Below are 23,604 nucleotides of genomic sequence, written 5' to 3' on the forward strand. Positions count from 1 at the left end.
AACACTCCCAGTGCTGTGTGAGTAATAATTAACGTTTAGCGTTTAGCGTAATCTCAACCAACTTGAATATATCACAGCATACTTTGGGTATAAAAAACACTTGTATTTTGCAAGTTGATAAATTCAACAAGGATAAGCTTAAAACAACAATTCCTCAACTTAATTTCTGTGATAAACAGCGATTAATTATTATTATTGCGCATATGTACAGCAATGAGAACACGGTGATAGAAAATAGTGCGAAATTCACCTAAAATAAATTCCATGTTCATACTTTACCAACGGTAATCCATTAATATAAAAACCATGCAGACAATCAGATGTGTCACAATATTTATATATATATATATATATAACTCCTTAGCAAATGCTGGAGATAAAAAGCACTTAACTTTGTGTGTAGAGCTTAAAACACGGACAAGGTATGTGTGTAAGTAGCAGCAATTAAATTTCATGCTCCACTTGTAACCACACTGAGTTCACCTGTCTTAAATTAATGGCAAATGCGAGCAGACAGATAACCAAGCTATTGAAACATGTACTATACCTATTGCATTTTTCACAATTGACATAATGTAAGGCTTCAACACATTTGTAATCTGGCCAACACATATTCCAACATGCAAAAGTTAGTTCAAGGACACAGCACATCAACATATGCAGCAGTAATTTTTAATGTGCAATGATTGGACCAGACCAGATGTGTTATATTTTCAATAAAACACGAAACTATGGGTGATAACAGCGACACGACAAAAAAGGAAAAACCTAGCATTCCTCATAAATGAACTTCGAATTAGAAGGATAAAACCAGTGTACAACAAAAAGCAAGCAAACTGACTATTGTAGCTTCCTTAACTGTAATAGGCACTAAAAGTGCATCGGCAATATGCAGTGCTTCAATGTTTCTGTGTTGGAAGTACTTGCTGCAAACTTGAAAGTTGTACATGCGCTGGATTGACAATCTAATGTCCAGTTAACGTCACTGTGGCATAGTACGTAAAATACCAAAGATTTTATCACAAGTTAGTGACGGTGGAAGTGATAGCATGAATATTGCAGATTACTTTAAGCCATTAACACAAGAACAAACATGGCTTGAATAGTAGTATGGTCTTTTAGTGATACGATGATGAAAATGATGTTCCGGGCATTCTACCCTGCTGAGGAGGCTGCTGGGTCGGGGCACCTTGTCGATATCTGTTGCTTGACGAAGACTGACCCAAGACTGCCGAAGTTCCCATTCTTGGACTATTACGGCCGTTTTGGGAGACAGAAGATTTGTCTACAAAAGTCTGTACTCTCCGCACTGAAGATGGACTGCTGCGACTGTTGCCACTTACTGGCACATTCAGCATGCTATATGATGACGATGGGGAGATGGATGTGGGATCAGCACCATCCAAGCTCCGTCCTGATCTTCCTCGCTGATGATGAGCGTGAGGTGGGACAGTAGGGGTTGTCAAGGAAGACATGGACCCATAATGGCAGGCAGCACCCAGTGCCGGACTGCTACGATCATCCGTGGAATGTAACCTGCTTTGTGGAGCAGATCTTTCCACCCCAGACCAATTTGAAGTGACTTTCTGCAACATCGGACCGTCTCTTTCATCTAATGCAACTGATCCAACATAACGCTGGCCCATCATAGGACTATTGCGCCCGCTACTTCCTTGACTTGAATAGCTGTCGTTAGGGTTAACCATGTGTCTTTGTAAATTGGGACTGACACGAGCACTGTTGTTCCTGTTTAGATTAGACGCAGTTGATGAGCGACCATGCTTTTGTTGCACCATCCTTGAGTTTCCTGCTGACGCCTGCCGATGATGAACGAATTGGGCCGGAGAACTAGATCTATTTACTAAATCTGAATTTGCTCTTGCGCTTCTATGTGTGTATGGTACTGATTGTCCAGGATCGCTGTACAATTGTGGAGCCGCTGATAATGGTCGGATGTTGCTTCCGCTACTGCTCCGTGGAATATTTTGCTGTTGAGTGGTGTGACTGCTTGAAGGAAGGGCGGATGATGATGCAGAAGGATGCATGTGAGGTGGATGACTCATTCTGTTTCCGTCATTGGGAGCACGTACGTGAGGATCAACAAATACCTAAACAAGTACAGCGGGTTATTCCTGCTCATATCTTTCAAGAGGTTTAACTTTTGGTTAAGTAGCGATAAATTTCTAATGCATGTTCAAGACTTCTCTAATCACAAAATAACACTGAATAAGCATTCTGGAGTAAGTTATACAATACATAAATATGGAGCTAAATTAATATATTTATTAAGTAAACACAACAAAATTTTCCAGATAAGTTCGCATAACCTAATACTGATGATCCCAAACATGCATCGTTTCATGATCCTAAAGGTGTCGCAACTTTTCAACATGTTAGCTTGCAAGTAGCCTTGCAACCCCAGAGCTGGGCAGTGCTCGCTTCCACTTACGTACTTGAACCAAAAAGAAATGAGTATGCTTGCCGCTCATTATTGCAAAAGCTATTTTTGTCTTTTCTGCACATTTTTGATAAACAAGTACATTTGCATGTTGTAATGCAGTATTGAGATTTCCAGAGGCAAAACAAGCATATCACTAGTTAACGCGGTAGTAAATTGTCCAGGACGTATTATTGGAATTATTTAGTTTTATTATTTTTTATAACCTAAACTGTGATATCATAAGCCAAAAGCTAGCTTAACTCTGTTTTATCTTAGGCTTTTGTCATTGTTTGTTGTCACAGTTGAAAAGAAAACGTTCATTTTGCTTTTTGCTGACACTATTTCATTCTATCGACAATATGCTGTACAATCTAGCCCCGTGGTTCCCAACGCATGGGTCGCGACCCAAAGTTGGGTCGCCAGATTATTTTTTTGGGTCGCTTGTTGTTTCAGGCATATTGTATCTTGGCCGAAAAATTACAATAAAAAAATTGAAAACTTGAAGAGATCACAAAACTTGAAAATATAAACTCCAAGTCATGAAGCGTTTCATGTCGAGACATCAGAAAGCTGTTCTGCGGAACGCTTGAATAATTTCGCATCAGTTGAATTTTGTCGTACAAAGAGCTCCCGCAGTGAAAAGGTTTTAAGCGCGTCGTGTGAACACCGAAGACCACAGACTTCTTTCATGAATGTAGACTCGTTGGGAAGATAGTTAATAGCCAAGTTGCATGCAATTTTGGCTTGCTAGCTTCAGCAGCTCGCTATAAACCTTTGTAGCGTAGTATAGGAGCTTTTGACAGTTGTTGTTTGCATTAGGTATTGCAGAGTGAACTATATTTTTGTTAATTTTTAAGTTTAGGAATGGCAAAACGATCATACAATGAAGCGTTTTTAAAACTTGGTTTGACAGAACTAAACAGGAAACCAAAATGTGTGGTATGCCTAAAAGTTCTCTCGGCAAAATCAATGAAAAAGAACAAATTGGAACGACACTTAGAGAAAAATCATCCAAATTGCGTGGATAAGCCTGTTGAATTTTTTAAGAGCAAGTTGAAATCGATTCAAGATCAAAAAATACTATGACAGCATTTACAGCACAAAATAAATTAGCTGTTTACTCTTCGTATGTTACGTCCTATCAAATTGCTAAGCAGAAAAAACCTCACACAGATGATGAGAATTTCTTAATGCCAGTTATGAAAGAAGTAGTATAAATAATGATTGGTGAGAAACAAAGTAAAAAGTTAAATGCAATTTCTTTATCCAACAACACAGTAAAAAGACGCATAGTAGACATGGCTGATGATGTTCTCGAGCAGATTCTTATCCAAGTGAAGGAGTCTCCCTTTTATTCCATTCAGTTGGATGAATCTACCAACATTGAATGTTTGCCCCAACATCCGTCTTTATCCGCTTTATCCACAACGAGGCTGTATCAGAAGATATACTATTTTGCAAACCGCTAAAACTGCACACCAAAGGTGAAAATATTTTTCAATTGTTGGATGATTTCTTTACAGAGTATTCCATTCCTTGGGATAAATGTGCTGGCATTTGCACCGATGGCGCAGCAGCTTGTACTGGCATCAAGTCTGGTGTGGTAAAACGAATCAAAGACAAAGCCCCCCAAATGCTGTGTGGACTCATTGCTTTCTCCACAGAGAGGCCCTTGCTGCAAAAAAACTGTCTCAAGAGCTGCACAAAGTGTTGAATGATGTTGTGAAGGGTGTAAACTTCATCAAAGCAAGGCCACAAAATCAGCGTTTGTTTTCGTCTTTGTGCACTGACATGGATTCGGATTATGAAGCTCTGCTGCTGCACACGGAAGTGCGATGGTTGTCACGAGGTCGTGTCCTAAAGCGAGTTTGTAGTTTGCGGGAGGAGATTGCTATCTTCCTGAAGCAACAGAACTATGTAGGATTAGCCGAGAAGTTTTTGCAAGAAGATTTCAACGCAAAAGTTGCTTACCTTGCCGATATATTTGACTCTCTGAATTCTCTAAATTTATGTATGCAAGGCAATTGTTTTACGGCGATTGATCACGCCGCCAAAGTTTCTGCTTACTACAAAAAACTCATACTCTGGAAAAGTTATGTCACTAGAAATGAGTACGATATGTTTCCTGAGCTAACGCAATATATTTGCGGCAAGGAAGTTGATATCAAGCAAACTATAATTGGACACTTGGAACAACTTGCCCAAAAGTTTGTGCACTACTATGGTGAAACTCTAACACCTAACAGCCAAAATGATTGGATAATTGATCCATTTGCTGGAAAGGACCTGCCTCAATTTCCAATCCATGTAGCAGAACAGTTTATGGACATGACGACAGAAGCAGCAAATCGTATTTCTTTTGCGTCCTTCAAAGAAAAATACCCCAAATATTCTACAAATATCCACTTTTGGGCTTCCATGCACAAAGTGTATCCCACACTTTCAAAATTTGTGATTCAAAAACTGATTCCATTTGCAACAACTTGGCTTTGTGAGACTGGGTTTAGCGCCATGTGTGCATTGAAAACTAAACAGCGAAACCGGCTGGAAGTTGAAGCCGATAGGCGGCTATGCTTAAGAAAAATAAAGCCTCGATTTCAAAAACTCACTGACAGCAAGCGAGCACAGTTATCTCATTAGTGTGATATATGAAGTGATTTGTTAAACGTATTATTTTCAGAAAAAATTGCTGCTTTTGAAGTGCTGTGTGTTTGCAACGCAATCTTGTGTAACTTTTAAAATCTTACGACAATTTACTTGGGTCGCAAGATTTTATAAATCTGAATTTTTTCAAAAAATGGGTCGCCTTAAAAACGTGTTGGGAACCACTGATCTGGCCTATAGTTATAGTGTATAGCCCAGACGTGGGCAAACTGCAGCTCGCGAGCCGCATGCGGCTCTCCGGCATGTTTTTTGTGGCTCTTCTAGTCGAATCGTAAAATTCCAAAAAATGTAAAGGCTACCAAGAGTACCGTTTATGAAAGTTTCTGTGTAGTTTTTCTTTATTTAGGCCAGGATTTCGTTTATGACGTAACACTAGACATCGATTCCGACATTGTTTTCAGGTATAGATTCTATACTTTATGGCAAAGGTTGTCAAAATGCACATCACCAACATGTTTTTATGGGTCTTTTAGTTAAAAAGTAATATCCCAAAATGACTACTAATAGTATAATAACCAAATTGACAATCATTACTGATTTTGCGGCTCGCTGGTGTTTATATTTTTCCGCAAGTGACTCTTTCATTGAACAAATTTGCCCACCCCTGGTATAGCCCCTTGCGGCTAGGTCAGTGCTTTTACTTTTTACACGGCACACACAGCATTTTTTGTGCTAAGTAAACGAGTGTGAGTAAAAGAACAAAAGGTGTGAGCGCCGCTCATGCAGCTGCTCGCAAAAAAAAAACAGAAAACAAGTGTATACCAACACATATATCATAAAACGCATATTGGAATTTTGTAATTTGGCATAAACTTTTGATTCAAGTAAAAAACTGTTAAGGAGTTTACTGTAAAAATACCTCAATATTTGATCGTGATTGACCCTGTAATTCTTACTTGATTTCAGAAGTTTGTGTTTAGAACCTTTTTTAACTGTCCCTCGTTGCAGAAATTCCAAGACACATTCTGTGCACAGCTCATGAACTGTTACTTTTTCATTATTTTTCTGATAACATTACTACTTCATGGAAGCAATCAAGTGCTTTTTGTGCAAGAACAAGTAAATGTATAAATACGACATGCGCAAAATGTGGCAAATATGGCAATTGAAAGATAGTGCCAAACTTGTGCAGACAAAACCTTCTGATCATGTCTCTGAATGATCGGTGATTTGTCTAAATATGTGACGTATGCGAGCGTAGGTGGTAGCTTGGTTCTTTTATAACCACTTTTTGGTGTAATTTTAATATACTGGTAATCATGTATCAATTCCATAAGCATGTTATATATTTATGTCATAAGTTTACTAAGTTCGAGAACCACTGGCTCTATAACGTCTATACATAGCTTTAAAATATTACCTGATCACCATAATTGGTGATTACCACAGTGGAGAATCCCATTCTCAAACTCTCAGCGTCAAATAGTTCAATTTCACGACCTTGTTGCTCAAGTAAACGACGAATTCTCTCACTACGCTCATTTTCAAGTCTAACGGTCTCCTCCTCCATCTATTCATTATATAGTAAACACAGTTATACATATAATTAACACAATTTTTTAGAAATGTTGACACCACCTTGTAAAAACAAAAAATATCTTTCATACCCTCTGTTCCAACATTGCTCTTCGTAAAGAAACTTTTTGCTCCAAATCCTTTAGCTCACGTTCATGTTGAGACTCAGTCACCTTTTTAACTTTTGACTGATAAGCTGCAAGCATGTCCTGCTCCTGCTGTAGCTGGAGCTTAAGTTGAGTACGTTCTTTCTCCTGAGCATCTGACAGTTTACCCTGCATTTTGCACACAAAATATAACTTGCTTTAATAGGTGAAATTTTTTACTAGAATTTGATTTCATTTTTCATGAGAAACTGGATAGAATAACCTACAAAATAAAGAAAGCAAGTGCATTGACAACATATTTTCTGTATTCTTGTAATTGCAGCAGTTGTGCAAAAGTGAAGTAAAAATGGAATTTCATTTGTAATTGCTTTAGCAATTCTGCTTAACATGCATACAATAAGGGAAGACAGTGAGCAAAATTACCGTCTGTTTTTGATTTAAGTCTTGTATGGACTTTTCATACTGCTCAGCAAGTAGAGCAAGCTTCCGCATTTGTTCATCCTTCATCCTCTTGAGAACCTGCATTAAAATCGCATTCAAATTTAATCAGTTCAAGAATAACATAAACAGACATCATTACATCTTCTCTTTACCTCTTTTTGTTCTTTGCGAGGAACACTTTCAGTGACATGATTTCTCCAAGCTTTGTATTGCTTTTCTTGGACTTTAACAGTCTCATGAAATTGCTTCTTTATCTGGTTTTCCTTGGACTAAAATTAAAGTAATTGTAATATATTTCTGTCAGGTTCTTTGAAAGCCACGTCCACTTTGCAAGCATTCTTCAACAACAGTACAATAAAAATAACTTGTGTTGAAAGAAAACCTTGCAAAGCTTTCTAGTTTTGTTCTCTGCCTCACAACAGTATAGAAGTTGCCACCCAGAACTACACTAATTATGGTGTCTTGCCTGAACTTCAACTACTGCATAGCATGCAAATCGATAAGATACCAGGTGCAAAGTTCAATTAAATGTATCTAATGTCTGGGCAGCAACTTATGTGTGTGTGTGAGTGCAATACAAACACATAACACTAAACCAATGCACAGCTATAAATTTGTTATACTAACTACATTGTGGTTTGTGCAAATACTACGCTATATCATTCACCACACACATTCTGTATAACATACAAATAAAAACGTCAAGACATGGTCATAGTACACACATTGTGCCTTGTCAGTATGTTAGTAATAGCAGTAAAAAGCGGAGTATGTGTCAGAAAATTACACACACAAAGGTTGCTGCCATGACTCCAATAATCCAAAACGCGTTAGAAAATAAAGCAACACTGCCAAAAACTTGAAGGATTCGAGGTTGATAAATTTGAAGGTATCTTAAAGAAAAAGCATGCTGACTAAGCGTGACAATTTCGATTTATTTGTGTGAAGATGACGGCCACTAGATAATAATTATCCAAATGAAAAGAAAAAATTACACTGAATCTCTCTGCCTTGTATCGGCTGTGTTAACATTAACTTTCAGAAACCTGAAATTTTATTGAAGAATGGCAGTTTCAGAATTATACAGCATAATCGCATGCAAGGCACAATGGCGTAATACAAAGAGCAAAGCACACACAAGGCATACGATATTAACCATGATACATAGTAAAATCCAGCAAAAAAAGAGTAAGATCAACAGAATATTCTGAAACTACAAACTCACTGTGGATTTGAGAAAATTAAATATCAAATACACCAAAATATTAAAACGTTAAGCCTATCCATCTCTTAATTCTGCTACATGAAAACCATAAAACTAAAATTTAGAAAGAGAAATATATACTGCTTAATGACCATCACTTTAGAAAAATTTTACTGGACGTTATTAGTTAAAAGAATAAAAGCATGCATACAAAAATAAAAAACAATAGATTATCGAGCAATTATATAATAAAAGGTTAAACAGCAAGCATGCACAGTATTTCTACACAACACTGGTCTACTACTTTTAAACTACGGAAACTAATTTACAATTGGCAAGCATACTAAGTCTATCAATTAAGAGGTACACCATGTCATGTAAAAGCATAACTACACAATTTAAGAATTGGATTAGAATAATATTCACAAATAGTCACAGGCAGTTAACATTTCAAATCTCATACATACACCATCAGGAGCAAACATGCTGATGCAATTTACAACCAACATTGTATTCATCTACAACAACCATGAAAAACAAAACAAAGCAAACGCTACTTGGTTAGACTTTCTGCTTTTCCAAGAAGATAATCAAACCCATACACCAACATGCAAATTACAGCATGTCATTCAAACAAACTGAGGATACTTAAAGAAAAGCATCCACAATTGAACACGAAGCATACCCCTAAGGCCAACATTATACAAAAACAGCAAGCTTTATATGACAACCAAGATACAAAATTTTTTTTTTCACATAAATGACTAGAATCTAGATATTGTTGCCCCAACCCCCAAAAAATCGACTGAAAGCAGCAGCGTTGCATTAGCAGGGATATCATGGCAGTGCTTGTATCTTCGCAGAAAATTCCTCATCTGGTGGTGAGTCTCAGTAGATAGTTAAAAATGGCAGGAATAAATATTACGGTGAGACAAGTGTAGAATGAATATGCAGGATACATCATAACCAGAAGACCAAGTAAGAGAACAGCAGCAGTAAAATAGTAGTGGCGGTGATGTGGTGGTATTCTATTTGAAATATTTGAAGCAAGAGAGTTAATTACGCTGAACCGTTGAAATGCCAAATGTAATACAATTTCCAAATCATCAGAAAGACATTGGAAAATTTTGTGCAAACCATGGACATTATTGGGAATTGTATCAACAATGTAGTGGAGAGCATCTTTCCAATATACAGCATGGAGGGTATTCCACATAAATTTAGCTTCCCGCATCACAAGCAGTGGTCTTTTTGACAACGGGGTTTGTCCGAACTTCTTCTTAAAACTTTGGAGAAAGTTGGGGTTATTCAAATGAACACAATGGCCAATCAGTCTAATTAGAATGACAGCTGTTGTAACAAATAAAAACGATACATCAATTGGATATCTGCATATCACTACAACTGACAACAAAAAACAAAAGATCAAAGTAGATAACCCAGCTAATGGAACAACAATGGAAGAAAACTCATCATTTTCAAACGTTTCTATGGCATTCTCATTGGATTCGCCTATATCTGGTTTATCAACACTTTTTTGCTTCTTTTTTGCAAGAAACTCTTCCGATTTTTTATCGCTTGCTTTCACTGTCATCGTCTTAAGGGAAGAGCACCGATGAGGGGCACTTTTGAGTCGATGCGACATCGGAGAATTTCTCATTGCTTCCTTTAACCTACACACTTCACAGCCATGATATTCAGTCTGAGGTTCATTAGATGAGGCATACGTCGCTGCCGCTGCACGTGAAGCAGAAGACGACACTCTTCCTAGCGGAGAAGATGCTAAGGAACCAAATCTTGCTGGCGGAGTAGCGCAACTTCTGTGCGAGTGCTCCAATACTTTGGACAAGCCCGATTTTAAATCTTTCATTTCATCTCTGTTTAATCCAACTTCATATTTCCTGGTTGTCTTTCTCATAAGAAAAGGTTTTATTGTTGGCAATGGAACCACAGGTGACATGGTTTTACCGTACCGCCATGGTGGGCGCTTTGTGTCACTGTTTGTTGGTGATGGACGGCTGTACACAGTTCCAAATTTAATTTCATCGGAATATAACTTGGCTTTCTCTTGAATACTTTTACTCATACCTCGTGATCTTCGATTTGGTTTTGTTGGCTCTTTTTCATCATCTTTCTTGTTTATTTCTGTTGCCCGAGTAAGGACTCTTTCTCGCAATCCCCTCTTTGGTGACTCAGAAGTAGTTGTCTTAGAAGCCGAAGTAAAAAACTTTTCTGGTTTTGGTGTAATGTTTGGTGCAATGCCACTTGGTCTCCAGGGTGCTTTTGCAAGTTTTGCGTAGTTGGAAGATGTTTTCAAAACACCAACCGACTTTCGAGTCTTCAGTTTTTTGTCATGTTCCACAATATCAGACAGGCTCTTGCTCTTCTTTGGACCAGATTGCTCCCTGGATAATGTTTTCCTCTGCTTGATTGGTGACGATTTCTTATCAATATCTCCATCTGAGACTTTTCTAACTGGTGCAGAAGATGGCTTTAACAAAGCAGCAAAGCTGGATGCAGGACATGTCCGACTCTTTTCTGGAGGCAACATCAGTTCATCTTCTTTAGCTGAATGTGATTGGGGTTCAATGCCACTCTGAAGATCATCATCTTCACTTTCTTCCACAATCACCTTTTTGTCATCATCTTCCATGAATTTTGATTTAAGTGAAATTACAACTTCCTCCTGTGAACCACATCGCAATGTCCGCAAACCCTCTATCAGGTCTTCTTTTTCAAGCTCATCCTGCTCTGTTTCTGCAGCGAGTTGCAAAAGATCATCTTCCGTGACATCAACAAGAGAAAGTTCACTCTGATTGGGCACAAGATTCAACTGAACATTACCATTCACATCAACCAAAACATCAACATCAACCAATTCATCATAGAAGCCAAGAGCCAACAAAACATCCATCACATCCAACAAATTACAAATAATGTGACACAACTGCATAAGATTGTCAACATTCATCTGCGGAATCATCACAAGAACATCCCCAACACTCACCCCAATACCATCATCAATATCTGATAAAGTGCAAATATTATTAGCCACATCAATATCATGCATTAGTAACCCTTCATCTGACTGATGTGTTTTTTCTAGGACACACGATGCCCCAACTGCCTGTGTATCGAGCTGGCAACTCACTTTAAGGCTTTTCGGCTGTTGACGCACGGCAGCCATGTGTTTTCGCTTTAGTTCATTCTCCCTACGCTGAGAATACTCTGTTTGGTTTGAAAGTTCAGTTTGATGCTGAGATCTAAAGGAACAAACGTTGTCATGTTTTAGTTTAATTACATTGTGTTTCATGATACAAAGAAAATCTATAAGAGTTAAATAAAATGTTGAAGCAACATTGGAAACCGTCACCTTGATATTGAAACTTAACAATAAAAACAAACTTACTTTAAGTGATCCATTCTTTGCTCTTGTATGGCGTGAAGCTGTTTATATTCCAAGGCTTGGGTTGAATCATGTTGGTATAAAAGGGTTTCATGTTCCTTCTCCTTGTGACGTTGCTTCATATTTAACTCCTACAAAACATTGCCAACATACTAAACTTGTCTTCTAAAATGAGACGACACACATTAATTTCAACCAAAACAGAATTAAATCATTTTTGCAAATTAAATACTGTATAATTATTTACCAATGACACGATTCAAAACTTCTCCTAATAAAAGTGTGAAAAATATTATGATAAATATTTTTTTAAATATTAAAAATTGCTGCCCGCAACTTTTCTATGAAAAATAAATTACAGAAATCTCTTATTAACATTTTCCATATTTCATATTCTTTGTGTCTAAGTGATGACTGATGAGGCATACAAAGTGGTGCAAAATTTAAAAACAATAGCTATATGAAAAATGTAATGAAATATAAAATCTTGAAGAAAACTTTGTTACTTTACCTCTCGGAGAAGGTCTTGCTCAAGATTATGACGAGCGAGCAAGGCTCTCCTGCGATGTTTTCGACACTCTAGTTCAAAATTTTGCTGATGTCGTTCTCTCAGTTCTTCCTCTGCTCTTCCTTGTATGGAGGTGAAAGATGATATTTGCTTGTTCAACCAATCGGATTTCATCTCTTTATTTCCCTTGAAGCTATTGGAGTCCTATTTGCCGAAAAAAGCAAAAATTAGCGCATGAAAAAATGGTTAGTTAAGGAATACAAATTCCACTTCAAAATTACAATCTTGTTGGAACACAACATTACATCATTCAAATCTTAGTTTGGTTGACAATAACAAATCAATTTCACACCTCCTTAAACTGTTCCTTTCTTGATTTAAAATCCTTCTTTTGTTGGTTGAGAAAGTCTTTAATTTCATGATCTTGCTGTTGTGTGAGATGCTTCTGGAACTTGCGATCGTCATTCTGAGAAACTTTTGCATCTTTATCTAATTCCTGGTGGTGGCGTTTTATCAAACGTTCTAATTCTTGATTGAACTGATTTCTCAAGTTTTCGAGCTCTTTTATCAACTTGAAGCTAAAAAAAATAATAAAAAAACATTTAAACTTTTTTCGTTACCGACAATTAGCATTTATTTAAAGTTGATTAACATTAATAAATAACTAATTTAGAGAATGTGCCGGTACATGTGCACTATCATTGAAGATAGATCCCTAGTACAAACCACATACGGCAAAGACAAGTTTTATTTAATGTCAAAGTACGAGACAGCTAGGTAGCTTAGTATCAGGTGCCGTTAATTATTCGCACATTAGTATTACAGACATTCTGTTTCGGACTTGCAGAAAAGTTCATACATATTTTAAATCAAAGCAGAAGACTTTTTCTGATGTTTAGCACTTAAACTCTTCATGAACTACTGAATTAGACTACAATAACTACAATGACAGTTTGAACTTGGAAAAACTCAGTAGACATACACATTGTATACTTATGTCACACTTAAAACTAACGTCAACAAACAGTACGATCTGGAATTGTGAAATAAATACTGCCTTGTATGCAAGTGTTGTTATTAACTCACAAAATAACTTAGGTCAAAAAGAGTGCCTATGTAGGTCATTTGTGGATATATGAAATCATAAGTGAGTTGTACTGTACTGCGCAGCCCAATGGCATGTTAAAATTTTACAGATAAAATAGTTACATGGAAAATGTCAGCTGTTACCTGTATTCATCCATCTCATTCTTTAGTTTTTGCTCATAGTTGATAAGTTGCTTCTGATGCTGCTGTCTCATTCTCTTGTATCCGAGAAGCTGCTCTCTATGTCTATTGTCCTCATGGTGATCTTCCAGCTGTCGATGGATGACATGAGCAGAGCGAATTGTTGCGAACCTGAGAAACACGGTGGCTTTGTTATTCGCTGCTACACGTAGCTTAGTTCAACGTAAGATCAATGTAACCGTGCGTATCCCAAACCATGTAAATTTAACCTCTCAAACACTTTTCACACTACGTGCGTAAAGTACTGCTGTTTTTCTGCTACCACCACTACCACATGTAGCAGTATTTCGAGATAACAAAGTTAATGCATTTCCACAATGCGCCTTCCACTCCGAAAATTTAAAGAAAAATATCAGAACAGAAATAGAACTCGTTTAAACAAAGCAAAGCAATAGAAATCAAAAAGAAATCAAGCATATTAATGCACCAAAAAGAATCAACTAATCAAATGCACCATTGTCTGCCAATCAGAGGCGAAAAAAATCAAAGTTGTTTGATAGCTTCTGATTTAAATTCTACCAATAGCAAACTTTATAAACAGAAGTTGAAATCAAAGGAATAAAGCCAAAAACCAATTCTGTTGACATCTACTTAAGATATACCCGGATGTATCTTTTTGTACAGCTTCTATGCGCATTTGTTTTTGTTCAGCAGACATTCTATCCTGCAGGTGATACACTGGGCCAGTTGGGGGCCTAGCATGACTAGCATAACAGTTGTTATCACTAAATGTGTAAAATTTAAAAACAAAAATTTGTGGGCATTGCATTTTACATGTAATGGAACTTATTACTGAATCAATTATTTAAGCTTAATATCCTGTAAATATAAACACAACTTTACGACTGTTTTATCAGCATTATTTTTGATCATCAGTGTCACACTAAAGTGACATGCTTCATTTTACACCTAGTACATGAACTCAGGGACATACGGTAAATAGAAGACAAAGAGTATTCGAGTTTCAAATATATTTTTTAGTTACCTGTCTTTTTGAGATTTGTTCTTAGCACCGGGTTTTGACGATGCTCCCACTGCAGCTGGCTGATGTTGGTGGAGTGATGTCACTGATTGGGATGAAGGAGTTCGTTCCGGTTTCAGCATATTATTGCTACTAGGCGATGCCTTTAAAACACAACACAGTAATATTAATGCACTCAATGAACCACTTGTAAAATATTTGACTGCAATACAGCCCAACGATGCTGCAGCTCAACATATTTACACTCAACGCAATCAGCAGGGTGTCAACACAGCAGAGTGTAATTCTCGTGCATACACTACACACAGCTAACGTATTTAATAATTCATTACAAATGCAAGCAAATTTAGTAACTTGTGGTTTGTCATGGTAAACATAAAAATGGGCAGATATAGCTATTTAAGCTACGCCGCTCTACCGTTCGGTTAGTTTGGTATTGTGAAGTGGAAGCTGACGATGGTGTATGTGATGACTGCTGAGGTTGTTGGGGTGCTGTCATAGTCACGCCCACATCTGAAACTCCACTGCTTGCACCTTCTTGGCTATTGATACTGCTTGCATCACTCATTCTCTACATAAGCAGAAGTGCCTTTGTCACTAAGCCATGCCATATGAAACATAATTATTGCATTCCAAACATGATAAAATTTTACACAAAAAGCATTAAGACACGGAGACAATTCATTCAAACAAGCAGAATTGATTTACGACAAGCTTCTGTAACAAGTAAAGATTATGTGAAAAATATTAACACGAAAGATACGAAACAGTATTTTGTACTTGGTATCTCACAAGACGTGAAAATACTAACCGAATCATTGAGACTACAAATGCTATTGCTCTTGCTGCTGCTTGCCATTGACACAATACTGGGAGTGCTCTGAATTGAACCTATTGAATTGGTTCGGCTGCTGTCATCCTGAAAAAAAAAATACTAAAAATGTAACAATCTACCACTAAATTAGCATATATCAAGCACATCACACAACTATGATTTGAGACCAAAGCTGAAGAGTTAAAATTAAGTTATAATCAGGCTGCAAATCATCCTGTCATGCTGGCAGGTGGTGGTGGGGAGCATGCCACAAAGATCAGGTTGTATTTATTAACCTACTTTAAAAGGTAAGTTTCTGGCATATTTGCGAGATCGTAAAAAAGGATCACACTTTGTTAGGTCTATTTTAGAGTGTAGGGCGGCAAATTGATCATATTAGGGAGTTAGTACATTTCATGTTAATAAGTAACTAGCCGCTATCATTAAAACAAACAATACGACGCACAAAATCTAATGCCTACGTCCTCCGTATACAGATTTCACAAATACTCTTGCTATTTTCAGTGCAAGACTTAAACTTTCATTCCTTTGTAGCACACCACAATCGGTGAAATAGAATATACCAGTGACATCAATATATCTTACAAAGATATCAAAATGTGTTTTTTGTCATTAAAAAGAACTGCATGCGCCTGCTTCTTACCATAAACCGTGAGGTATTTCATCATAATAACATAGACTTGAGTTGAATATGAATATACAGTATACAATTCACTTCAGAAAACTGTCATATAATTGATTTCAACTAACTTTGTGAAGAGTTTAACAATGCACATAAAACTAATAAACACAAATTAATACAAACCAAAGATTCTCCATCTTCCTCCATTTGACCGGCATCGGTATTTGCAGCAGAAGCTTGTCTGTTTGAGTTCTAAAAATATTTGCATATTGTGGCATTAATATCGCAAAGGGACCAAATAAGACACAGAACTTGCAGAAGAGATTTGCTTTACCCTTTGACGATTTTCAGCAATTAAAATCTTTTTCATTTTTCTGTATTGAAGATTATCGAGATCGCGGACAGCATTCTTTGTTCTTTCTATCAATTCCAAAACCACTGTAGGAGACCTGGGCTTGGTCATAAATGGGTGCTAAAATGAACAAAGGCAACAAAATACTATTACAAACTTTGCACAGTCAGGAAACAAATGGAAAACAAAATCAACAAGTAGCCTACATAGACATAAATTTGTAGTAAAACATGTTGAAGTTAAATAATAATTTCTGGTTGACACAACATTTGTAATACAAATGAAAGACGTTAGCCAGAACCAAAGTCAAAGGCCATGCTAAGAAGTAGGAGAGAACAATTAAAAAGCAAAGCAATGAGGTACACATGACATATATATTTTTCTTTCTAATTCTAGGCTATTTTATCACCTGTAACACTTCCGTAGACGTAGGCCGGTCATCAGGAACTTTCTGAAGTAAACATGCCACAAAATCCCTGAAAAATGACCACAAAACAAACCAACTTAAATAAGCGTAAATACAAAATTAGTAGAACTACTTGCGAAAAACTTCAAACTATATACCTGAAGTCCTGAGACCAAGATCTTCTTGCCGTTCCTTCCTCTATTTCAGGATCATTAAGAATAGGAGGATCGTTTTGTGCGATGTGGTATAGAGCGGACATCGCATTCATGTTGAACAGGGGTGGCTTCCGTTCTGCAAGTTCCACGCTTGTAATTCCCATTGACCAAATATCAGCTTTACCATCATACTGACCCTCATCCATGGCAAGTATGACTTCTGGTGCCATCCTGTTATCAATATGTAGTTCTGCTAGTTTTATTGTTAAAACAATCTAAGCTATTAAGATCTTCAAAGCATTTCATTTACATACATTGATAAACTCTTGGAATCCAGCATAAACTTTCAACTCTGAAGCCATAAATGTACAATAAGTTGAGCATATAATTTCATCAACATTTAAAAGGAATTTTGAAACTTTAATTTCATTCCCTACCATCCTGAAACCTTCAGGCTAAGAGTATTGTAACATATGACTTCTACAAAAAGTTATATTATATAAATACACGCATAACCATAATTAATTAATTAATTACCAATACGGTGTTCCCACAAAAGAATTGGCCGGTGATGCAATTGAGGCAGAACCAAAATCTGCGAGTTTAACTAACCCTTGGTCAGTCAACAGAATATTCCCAGCTTTAATGTCTCTATGTATCTTGTTATGGCAATGCAGATAATGGAGGCCCTGGTTTTGAACAGATAAATTATGTGTTGTTGTTCGGAATTACAAATGTAATAAAATGTACAACTTTTTAGACAGAAAGCATAGCGCATCCACCTCCATTGCTTCATGAATGATTCCCGAAATTTCTCCCTCTTCAAGAGGAATCTTATGAACTTCAACCAGATCAGATGCAGATCCAATGCAATACTCCATTGCCAACTGCAAGTAAAAATTGCAACTGAATCATTACTAAAACTTTGTGAAAATTTCAGCATTTGTATTGTATATAATATTGTACTGTAAAGTTTGAACCTAGTGCTAGTTGTATTGCAATGTACCCATGCAGTATGTTCCTTCAAAAAGCATCCCTTGTATTCAACAATGTTGGGGTGTTTTATTTGAGTAAGGAATTTCACTTCTTTTACAATATCCTGCCATTTCTAAAATTAAACAGTGCAATAAAAATTTGGAACTTAAAGTAAAACTTGCAATGTTAGATTAAAACACTCACCAGAAATACTTGTTTTCTTAATCATAAGATTACTTTGTAAACAACATTCATATACGGCAATACCAAACATTTGGTATATTGCTTTGTTAAGATAAACATAAGAAGTACATGCACATATAAAATTCATACATGTCTATATAACACAGTTCTAAAATAACAACATTTTAACACACCTCCGATGATTGTTTGCCACTGTATGACATCTTCTTAACTGCAACGGACTCATTATTCTTAACATTTCTTGCCTAAAACAAAAATGTTTTTTCATAATTGCTATGATACTGCTGTACTGTATGCAAACAAATTAAGAACACAAATCTTACATAGTATACAGCTCCAAAACTTCCATGGCCGATTTCTCGAAGATCATCAAATAGTTTGTCGGGATCTTCAGTGAAAAATAATTTAGCAGTATCTGGGTCTTTTAAGCTCCCAGCCTTCTGACTGGTACTTTTGTCTGCAGGCATGTATGTTGCAAGTTGCGACCCAGTAAAAGAATGAAAGTAGTTCAACGATGGCGAACTGCAAACATCTCTAGAGATGGAGAGGAACTTGGCTTTGTTTGACTTGCTTGACTTTGAAAGATGTACTTGCCTCACTCAAACTATTCCAAATGACAACCACTAATACTACAATAAATTTAATTTAATAACAGTTTAATCAGCCCACAATCTTGTTTACTGCAGTAGAGTGACCATAACGTCAAGTCATTTTGGCTTCAGGAGAATTTATTTGTCTTAATTATGAAGAACCTAAGTCAATAGAAGTACAAAAAATACAAAATCATTAAATATATTGCACCAGTATGATGTGGCAATCTTTAACATAAACAATAAAAGGAAATGAAAAGGTGGAAATGTTTTGTTGCAAGCAGGCAAGTTTAGGCCTGCCTAGTACCTGGCCCATATGGGCAACATGCAACTGAGCTGTGAAAGCATTTTCCCTCATTTGTGTTTGTGCAATTAAAGATGAACTGAAAAGATAAGCTTGCCCAGCAAGCACACTAGCACTCACACGAAAATATCGCTTTTATAATTCACACGTCTCTTCAAGCTATACACGGAAGCGTTGGTTTAAACGATATTATAAACAGGTAGGGGCATTATACGTCCGACCGCGACGCAATACAAAATTCTATGCGGCAGGATTACGAGCGGTTTACCAACATATTTCACATAAAAAGCTCCAACTATACAATAAAAATTGTAATAATGAAAAGCGAACTGTCTGATACCGCGCCGCGTAAGTTTAGGTCTATATTAACCATAACATTACTTGACCGGAAACGCGTAACAAAAATACCTTCGCCCGTGAGAGCATTTTCTCTTCAACGAGTTATGCAAGTTAAGCGAAATGAAGGTCGACTGTAGTTGACAATTGTAAAACAGTCATAGCTGCAATGGCAAATGCAGGTTAAACGTGTTTAACTTACGCTTCGAAACGAAACCAAACGGTAGTGCCCAAAGTCGAATTCGTGTTAACCCGAAAGAATGGTCCAGTTTAAACAACAAACATTGGATTCTTCATAGCAGTCAGCCAAGGTAATAACGGCGTTGAAGGCGCGTCAATCGGTTAAAAGAGAACGTTCTATTGTAAAGAGCAGCGACAATTGGCAGATAAAAATCATGCTGTGTAATTCTGTCCCTCGTGACAATTTTTGACACAGACGTCAACGTACAGCGATAGCATCTCATTTATGTGTCGTTGTTCGCAGATATCCCGTCGTAGTTTCGTACAATTAAAAGTGGAATGTAGACTGGGCTGTTTTATAAATACCACACTAAGCACGCTAGTGTTTGTTTTGACGGAACATTCAAACCGATTTAACGGATTTCTAATGCGACTCGCTTTCATTGTTGCAAAACAACCAAAAAGACACTTGAAAAAAAGCCTGAACGGGCCCACAATAACAACACAAGTGGCATCACAGCAGGCCGGATATCTCAGTCAGTGAGTGTTACGTTACCGCTATGATGACGAACCAATGCCGTTCTGTATCAGCCCGATGTAACCCAAGAAAGCAAAACCGTTTAATCAGTCACCCCATTGATGTCAAATCTAAACTTTTTACCAAGTAAGACAAAACCGCACAAATGAGGGGGTTGGGTTCAGCAGGGGCTTACACAGGGCCATTATACATGACCAAAATACCAAATGGACGCTCCATCTACAGCGCTCGTCTCTTATCATTTACTTAAACAAGCACCAGCTCACACTAATCGTTTTTGCTAGTTTTTACTAATAAAACGCATAGCACGGATAACAATTTATGCTTGTTTTAAAATTACAGCTTGCTGGGAGCACCACACCTCCTTTCCACTTTATACGGGTCCGAAATTCAGATACAAATTTCAAGCCTAATAATAATGAAATGGGAGAAAATGAATTTGGCTTTATAGGGATACCTTTAGGCGGTTTACGCTAAACCAGCACAGTTGCCAGGTCTCGCTACACATTTCGTACCTCATGAGTATGTTACCATATGCAGTGATTACGTAACATTTTAACTGACACCGAGTGACTGACCGTTATATGTCATTAAGGAAATTGTTCCATTACGAAGCAAGCCTGTATTACAAAACACAACAAACCTTGCTCTATTACTAAATTATGAACAGGGTAACATTTCTGACCAGTTAGCTACATTTGGCTAAGTACAAATAAACGTAATTTATACAATACAGTACTGTCGTATCTCAGCACAAAACACTAAATGACAGTAACGCGTCTTGATGCATTGTTATATTTTTTGGTTGATATCAGTACTGTACTAATAAAAAACAAGTACTGCCTTCAATTGGCTGTAAGTTGTACAGTACCGCCACCATCTAAATAAAGGAACTCGCCGTTGGGCCGACAATCACCCGGTCAGAACACGAAGTTAGTTGCAACACCATGCCGTCTAAAATATCGATTGTATCTGGCACAGAGCCCGCAACAATAACTGCCACGGGTCAAAGGGAGAACCATTTCGCTTGGTCTGGTAGTGCGCCATGCATTGCAGGAAATAGCAATGGATTAGTAAACGTAAGTTTGGAACGTTTCTGTCGTTAGGTTTGCTACAAACGCGAAATGTATCAGACGAACCCCAACTGTTATATGAATACAACAACATGTCACGTAACGCAGTTTTCCTAATCTTCTTGTGTAAATGAATTCATGGTTTTGAACCCAAAGCTTCCTGTTGTAAGCTAAACGTTTGATAAAAAACGGTCCATGACTTGAGTTAACACCAACAAAACTGATTACGATGTTTTATTCTCTATCTATAACCTGTATCAGAAAGCTTTGAGTCTTTGAGGTTAGTCTGACTAACGCCAAGGCTATTCGAATATCTTATGGTCACGTTAGACGTTCTTTATGATGCTTACTGAAGAATAAAATATACGGCCAAAATACCTTTGATACGAATGAGATTAATTAATATGGTATATATAGTAGATACTAGGTAGTCAGTCAAACCCAGTTCGCAGTAAAATGTATGAACGTTTTGGCTTTTTGCACTATCAAAAGCCAAGCGCAAACGTGAAGTTAAAAGGCCACTGGTCTTAGAAGTAAAGCAATAAATACGGATACTGCACATACCACAATCCCCCAGTTGGTGTACGAGGTTTAAGGTGGGGGAAGAAAATTGCCTGTTGTTCAAAGTGGTCTGAGCATTACATTCTTACCGATGCCATATCTATATGCTAGACGTAGCCATCTATCGGGTTACGAATAAATTTCTATTGGGCTGTCTAACGCGTACTTAACGCATCACTTCACTGTCATTCGATGAATGAAGTTTTTGTAAACAAAACAGTTCGTTCCACTTGGCGTTGCGTCAGCAAGTTGTAGCAAGGCAGCTATTAAGTGACAGCAACTGACACTTACTAAACTAAGCAAATTTTTCGGATTTAAAAAATCCGTGTTGCAACAGTGGAAATTTGTGGAAATAGTTTCTCGACACAGCAGTTCCACAACCTCTAGGGATATACCCGGTTAAAAACAGAAAACATCAAAATACGAGTGGACGACTACGTCAATTTCTGGTGTTGCGAAACAGCATGCTTTGTTAAATCTTAACTGTCACTTTAAACCTACATTAAGTAATTTCAGGCAGTAAATTTGCTTTCAATAACAAACAGGTTACACAATGACAAGACACATGACGTTTCGGTTACTGCAGTCAACGGCACATTTAACTAAAATAAGAAAACATGTGACGGGTTTCACGTTAGCAAACCCGAAATCGATAACATTACATGAGAGATTTTAAGGGGGGTTTATTTTAAGATTCGAAAGGAGCTTACGTATGTCACCTGAATTTGAATGGAGCAACGTAACTTTCGTGAGCAAACTGTGCAACATTGGCTAATGAAAGTTACCTCGTACCAATAGACAGAACATCTCGAGCATTACCTGGAAAAATTAGCAAACTTTCTTACACCTTGTAAACACACACAAACATTCACTTCAGACGGCCAACTTACTTGCAACGCTATTAACAAAATACTTCACAAAACGTATCTATCGTAAAGCCGAGCTCGATGTTTTAGTTTCGTGTTAAAATATTAAACTAATTAACACGGCAAGGCCAATGAAGATGGAACAAAACTGGAATGCAGATCAAGCTTACTTGATCAATCAACTCTACCGTAAACAACCGAAAAAGAAACCAGGAAAACAAAAATTGAAGGATAACTACCTAGACGAGGGTTTAAGCGAGAAGTTCTGCTAAGTAACAGGAGCCGGTTTTGTAACTTCGTTTTTCTTAGTGAAACCAGAACACACATTTCATTTACATGATAAATAATAGATACAAAACTGGTATCAACCAGCACACCTTCCTCCCAATCAAGTTGGGCAAACATTCCTCCCATGCTGGCCAGTACAGTACCGCAGGTCCTTACTCGTAACCGCAATTCTAGCGCTCTTAGTACAATCTTTCTCTTTAGAAACGTCGACTTGTCCCAATCGCTTTGTATTTTTTCTGACGCTAAAATGATTACGATTTATGACGGCACGTAAAAAATAATAATCAAGATTGTTGAATGCGAAATGCGTTGAGTTGTGTGTGACGCACAGCGAATTTATGCCTTTTCCATCGGTAAATGTATTAAACGTTTGTCTACAAAATATAGGTTATACAAAATAGGAGGAAATTAACATAAAAATGTAAATCGTACATAGTCTGGTATTACAAACTGGAATTATCTTGTCCATGTCACCATTCACTAGCAATAATACTACTGTAATAAAATAACAATGTGCTGCAAAAAATAATTGGGTACAACACTCTGTACATATGTACATGAATGATATGCATTTGTACATATGTCTCTGTATCTTACATTCCCTTGAGCCATAGTATGAATGCTTATTATAATGTATAACATAATTATGAATTAAGATTAATACTTTAGTATATATATCTGTTTTAAAAATGAGTTAATCAGCGAGTTCACCAATGCTGTGCAATCACCAGTGCAGAAAACAACCATATTTCAAACCTCAAGATG

At 37.1% G+C, this 23,604-nt stretch overlaps 1 protein-coding gene across 3 annotated transcripts; it reads right to left on the reverse strand.

Annotated features, from left to right (window-relative positions):
• Positions 1–82: 82 nt before the first annotated feature.
• LOC143449455 (serine/threonine-protein kinase TAO3-like) lies at positions 83–23,109 on the reverse strand. 3 transcript variants are annotated; one of them, XM_076949669.1, is made up of 23 exons: positions 18,427–23,072; positions 18,277–18,348; positions 17,931–18,032; positions 17,707–17,811; positions 17,462–17,613; positions 16,928–17,155; positions 16,773–16,839; positions 16,346–16,483; positions 16,195–16,263; positions 15,366–15,473; positions 14,973–15,125; positions 14,558–14,697; positions 14,175–14,276; positions 13,516–13,683; positions 12,638–12,863; positions 12,289–12,489; positions 11,781–11,908; positions 11,523–11,634; positions 7,320–7,436; positions 7,150–7,245; positions 6,712–6,894; positions 6,465–6,614; positions 83–2,108 (listed from the first exon to the last, which is right to left on the reverse strand). In XM_076949669.1, the coding sequence occupies exons 1-23, from the start codon at positions 18,568–18,570 to the stop codon at positions 1,119–1,121; spliced, it is 3,951 nt and encodes a 1,316-aa protein (XP_076805784.1). In that variant the 5' UTR covers positions 18,571–23,072; the 3' UTR covers positions 83–1,118. The 3 variants fall into 3 exon arrangements, with proteins under 3 accessions (XP_076805784.1, XP_076805782.1, XP_076805783.1); XM_076949667.1 differs by lacking the exons at positions 83–2,108; positions 6,465–6,614; positions 6,712–6,894; positions 7,150–7,245; positions 7,320–7,436 and having other exon boundaries at positions 8,204–11,634; positions 18,427–23,109; XM_076949668.1 differs by lacking the exons at positions 83–2,108; positions 6,465–6,614; positions 6,712–6,894; ... (1 more) ...; positions 7,320–7,436; positions 14,175–14,276 and having other exon boundaries at positions 8,204–11,634; positions 18,427–23,107.
• Positions 23,110–23,604: the final 495 nt, after the last annotated feature.

This window comes from Clavelina lepadiformis, chromosome 3, assembly GCF_947623445.1.
Source record: "Clavelina lepadiformis chromosome 3, kaClaLepa1.1, whole genome shotgun sequence".
NCBI lineage: Eukaryota > Metazoa > Chordata > Ascidiacea > Aplousobranchia > Clavelinidae > Clavelina > Clavelina lepadiformis.

Excerpts from the sequence above, each read along its gene's own strand:
- LOC143449455 (XM_076949667.1), bottom strand. The coding sequence starts at position 18,570 with ATGCCTGCAGACAAAAGTACCAGTCAGAAGGCTGGGAGCTTAAAAGAC. Across the intron at positions 17,812-17,930 it reads TGAAGGAACATACTGCATGG|TTGGCAATGGAGTATTGCAT; the intron begins GTACATTGCAAT and ends TTTTACTTGCAG. Across the intron at positions 13,684-14,174 it reads GTACAAAAAGATACATCCGG|GTTCGCAACAATTCGCTCTG; the intron begins GTATATCTTAAG and ends CGTGTTTCTCAG.